The 5036-nt window shown below is 32.2% G+C and overlaps 1 protein-coding gene across 1 annotated transcript in view; it reads right to left on the minus strand.

Moving 5' to 3' along the window:
• Positions 1–383: 383 nt before the first annotated feature.
• Positions 384–5036, minus strand: part of LOC128229833 (uncharacterized) — a 12428-nt gene continuing 7775 nt past the window's right edge. The window contains exons 7-12 of the mRNA XM_052941662.1: positions 4918–4995; positions 4035–4147; positions 3204–3545; positions 2617–2717; positions 1530–1704; positions 384–564 (exon numbers count right to left, since the gene is read on the minus strand). Coding sequence (XP_052797622.1) covers positions 449–564; positions 1530–1704; positions 2617–2717; positions 3204–3545; positions 4035–4147; positions 4918–4995 — 925 coding nt within the window. The 3' untranslated portion in view covers positions 384–448. The remainder of the gene's footprint in view (positions 565–1529; positions 1705–2616; positions 2718–3203; positions 3546–4034; positions 4148–4917; positions 4996–5036) is intronic.

The raw sequence follows: 5036 nt of genomic DNA on the forward strand, positions 1-5036 counted from the left end.
ACTTATGTTTGTTAAATATTATTCAAATTTCAAATTATAAGTGTTTTTTTTCAAATGAATATTATATGCACTAATTAACAGGCACTATGAATACCATGGGTAAATTGATTTTACTTGATACTGTGACGTCATTGTACTTCAGCCTATTAATATGTTCAATACAATTGAGAGAAAGTGTTGTAACTAAAACAATTATGTCAATGCACAGTCAACAAATGATTATAATGTGTTCAATATACTTTGGAGTTTTTTTGTATCCAACCCAGGTTTTATTGTTTCCAAACATGTTGTCATTGCAACTCAGCAATCATTTGTTTAAAAAATGGGAGCAATTGTTGTATCAAAAAATGTTACGGCATTTCAATTCTACAATCAACAGTCAATATATTCAAAAATCGATTTATTGAGTAGAAAAGTTTTTATTACATCCACTTTCATGTTTTTTCTGTTACTTGAGTGTATATCTAATTTTCAGCTTCGTATCTGAGAAGTTTTCTTGTAGCCAGTTGTCCATCATCTCATTTTCAGCAACAGTAAAGTTGTTTTTCCAGTCACCGACTTCTCCTGAAATATATACAAGACGTCTATAATTTCATAATTACCTGGTTTTCTGTTGAATTTTTCGTAATCTAGATGTGTATATTCGTATGTTCCCTATAAACAATGTTGAGGTGTGGTCGTATGAACGATCTTCTTGAATTGGCCACAACTCGGTGTCTTTGTTTTAACGACAATACGTATGGTCAAAGATGGTAGCCAAACATACTGCTAAGACTATTACGTTTGTTAAGTAATGCCCATCATCGCCCTAGCAAATGTTGAAGCCACGACGTCCGCTTACATGGCCCTTTTAATAAAGGTATTACGTAAAACTCATTTTTGAATACAACTTTTAAGTAATCAAAACTTGCAACAAGTAATCCTCCATTAATTATTATTGTTTTGTCACTATACTTTTTTAATATTATTTAACGTAATATGAAAAGGCAAATTCTAAAATCCGGTCTTTGCAAACATCCGTAAGTGTTAACGTTGGTAAAGCAATTTAAGTCTTAATAAGAGCAATTAAAGGATGGGTAAACTCGTTACAGAAGTGAATTGTGTTGCTTTGATCTACTGGACAAGTTGACCGATCAACCATAACCTTTATTCAGTAGTATACCATAAACATTCAGTCATGCCTATGGGCTTAAACAGTTCATATATATGGAGAATACATATGTTGAATACTATCTATCTTAGTTGATTGATTTGATTCTTGAATGTCAATATGGTATACTTTGTAAGCTAAGTATCGTTTAGATATCTTGAGCTGCATTGCAATGAATTCATTATGTCCTAAAAGGAGGAAGTAACTTCCTTTTTTTAAAACGTGGAAGCACTTTAACTGTACGAGTACAACTATTAAATCATAAATAAATATGTTTGTGGAAATATATGTATTTACGATTTACGTTTCCAGTCAGTTTTCTGATATAAATAATATATATCTACGCACTATTTAGTCGTGTAAGTTTGAATACTGTTACCTTTACGATACATCGGAGAAGGGCCTTCCGATTTGAAGAATTTGTTTTCTTTAAATTCTGCGTCGGCCTGTTTTAGTTTGTGGAAGTCGCATGCATCGGCGATATCTTTTATCAAGTTCTCCTCGCACTTAGTCCCAAGAAACTGGTCAATCTTCTTGATTTCGCGAACAGGGTCCTGTTAACGTATTGAGATAAAGTAAATAACGTGAATGAATAATTCGGTTATTCTTGGCAATAAAATGTTGCGTTGGAGTTCTGTCATTACTGAATTTTATTATCAAAGCATTAAATTACAGAATAAATTATCCATATAATGATGGTTCCAAAGTGAATGTTATCATTTTTCATAAGTGTATGACATTTTGCTCAAGCATTTCAATACTCTAGCTCAGATATGTTGTCAATGCCAAGAACCATGCTTTTGGTTCTCCCGTATTTCTAAATTTCAGTCTCGATATAAATTCAAATATAAACAAAATCGGAATTTCAGATGTTCACCGATTTGTCTAATCAAAATGAACCTCTCGCTTCTAAACGGAAATAAAACAGTTTACACATTGTCATTGATTGAAAGTTTTTCTTCTAAATTCTTATTTGTTTAAGTATTTAAATGAGTTAAAGACCCTCGATATTAAATATGGAACTGTTGTTTGTTTTGTATGTTTATATATTGACAAAAAAGTATATGTAATAACGGAGTTCAAAGGTTTCATCTAGCATTATCACACAACAACATCAAAGGCGTTTGACTTTAGTCATCACATATTTTTTTAAATGGCCCAACGCCATTTCCATGAATTCATCAAAAGAGCACACGATCGTTTAAAGGCAAAAAGTTGTTTAAATGAAATGCGGATGAAATACTTAAATTAAAATAAAAAATAATTTCTTCAAAATTTCTTTCAAAAGCTAGAAATGTTAATTCTTCAAGTATGTGAATTTCGTTTGTGGTTACAAGGTCGGGCCAATGCGTTACGCTTAATTCTCCTTATTTCTTTAAAACACATCGTCTTCCCAGTGAGATTGATTAATTTATTTATCTTATAACTTTTTTCACAATCGTAAATTAAATACATACAAAACTAACCTCTTTAAGATCTTCAAAGTACAGGTTTAGGATCTGTTCTGGGTGTTGCGAAGTAAACTGTTCCCACTCCTTTACGTACTTTGTCCATTGACAGAAAATATCTGAAATAATATGATACTCTGTCGATTATACTATCATTTAGGGACATCATTTATCATTTAACACAAATTAAATTTTAATTCATTCATTTAAACAGAGAATAAACATACTTTTGTAATATATTGATTAAGATATTCGAGCAACAAAGCGTAATGTGTCATATTTTCTTGTTTATAGATTAATTGAAATTATAAAGACTTCGAGAAAAGTGTGTATCTACATTTTGTCCTATTTTCCAATCTGATCACATTTAATGACCGAATCGGAAAGTATTTTTAAAGTAATATGTAGGACACCACATTTTATGTCAACAACCAGGTATTGACTGGGATATCCCACTGACTATCATATCACATGTAATTACATATCCCATGGTCTTATATATTGCATTGTCTTACATAATTACACGTACTTGAATATCCCATTGACTTAAAATACTTAAATATTAATTGATTTATCACATTTCCGTAAATATCCAATTGACTCACATATCCCATACGTTCCAGTGAATAACTGCAAGAACTCGCTGAATGATTGAGGCACTGTATCTTCCTTCCCTTTCAGCTTTGCCATCTTTATAACATGATGAAAATACGAGACAGCGACATCTTTCGGGTTCCTCTGAACATGTATTATCTTTGTTCCCTTTTCAAAGACCTGTCTTGGAGTATGTTTGACTGGATAGTGGCAGTTCAAGACCCTTGGAGATTGGAGTTCTTCCAAATGGTCAGTAGCCCGGAAGTCAAGGAATGCTGCCTCTTTAACGTCCTTTTCATATTCAGCCTTGCCCTTTCGCAACATCTGAATTATCTCCCAAACCCAGTGGGTACCTGAAGAACATAACTTAAATGAGCAGTTGAATAACTGAGTAGGAACTGTATTCAGTAAACTGCAATCGATTTTTCTTCATGTGACTTTAATTTCCTTTTCTCATGTTTCTGTTAGATTTTTCTCATATCGTCATAATGGTTTGAATAACAATTATTCTGACAGTTGATTTGTTTTCGTTTATTTTCCTACTCATTACTTTTTGGACGCCACTTAGATTATCACATTAAGAGTATACTGAATACGGGTGCACATATGAAAATAATTTACAAGCTACATTTATTATTAAACTTTTTTACAGATATAAACGTTGATGGTTTACGCAAGTTTGAAGGATCATGTTTGTTATCATTACTTATTGATATACTCTTAACAACTTAGATCTCAGCTCGAGACATCATTTACTTTTTTTTATTGGTTGATTATTAAAACCAAAATTGAGCAGCACTCCTGACTATCAAATCAATCAGTTAATTAATCAATATACATACCAGATTTGGGGTACGTGGCCAAGTAAACATCGTCGTCTCTAACATCAATATTTTTGACATTTTCCAAGTGCTTATCCACGTCTCCACCGGGAATCATTGACAAATGGTCAATTCTAAAATATACAAAAAACGAAACTGCTATGCTCTATATGCTAATAATTAACAAGTTTTGGGACATCCGGTGTCTCTTAAAAACCTGTAGTGTTGTAATGGGGTTCGACCTAGTATATGTGAGTCGAAGGATCTGTGTCTCCCTGACTATAGTTTACGGAAACACTTGCTGTTGAAGCCGATATGTTATGTTTTTTACTATGCTCGAAGCTTTTTGGTCTTGTTTTGTAGGCCACCAAAAGTAATATAGAAATAGCTGCTGTTGCTTTGTTTGATGTACTTAAATATATCATCAAGAACCCACAAACTATTGTGATTTCTAAAGACTTTCGGCATTTTGAACAAAAAGTAAAATTATAATGTCGATAAACAAAAAAAACTATCAAAAATTTGATAACATCTGCTTTTGTATAACTTGGTCTGCCCTATTCTACCAAAATACATATAACACATAATGTATGAATTATTCCCGAAGAAAGTCGTTCTCAAGTCTGAATAAAACATGAACTGTTGAAACGTTTTAACTTCAGGCCTTCCCCACCCACTTTTGAAATGTGGAAGGGCCTTAAAATTAATAACTGCTTTATTTATATGTTTGTTACAAGCACGTCTTGTCTTACTTATGACAACAAAAACGTATTGGACACGAGTGACTTTTAGTAAGATAAAAACCTTCTTAATAGAAGGGAGTAAACATCTAATTTTAGGTAAATCTACTGTTGACGTTAACTTATACACATAGATCAAGTAAAAGATATATAGTCAAACATACCTAAAAGTTAGTCCTCTAGCATAAACGAATTTATACTCTTTTCCATTTGAAGTCTCCACTGTAATTTTAGTTGCCATATTGAACGGTTAGTTTAATATACTGCCAAGTCAGTATTTGCT

This window comes from Mya arenaria, chromosome 4, assembly GCF_026914265.1.
Source record: "Mya arenaria isolate MELC-2E11 chromosome 4, ASM2691426v1".
Lineage (NCBI taxonomy): Eukaryota > Metazoa > Mollusca > Bivalvia > Myida > Myidae > Mya > Mya arenaria.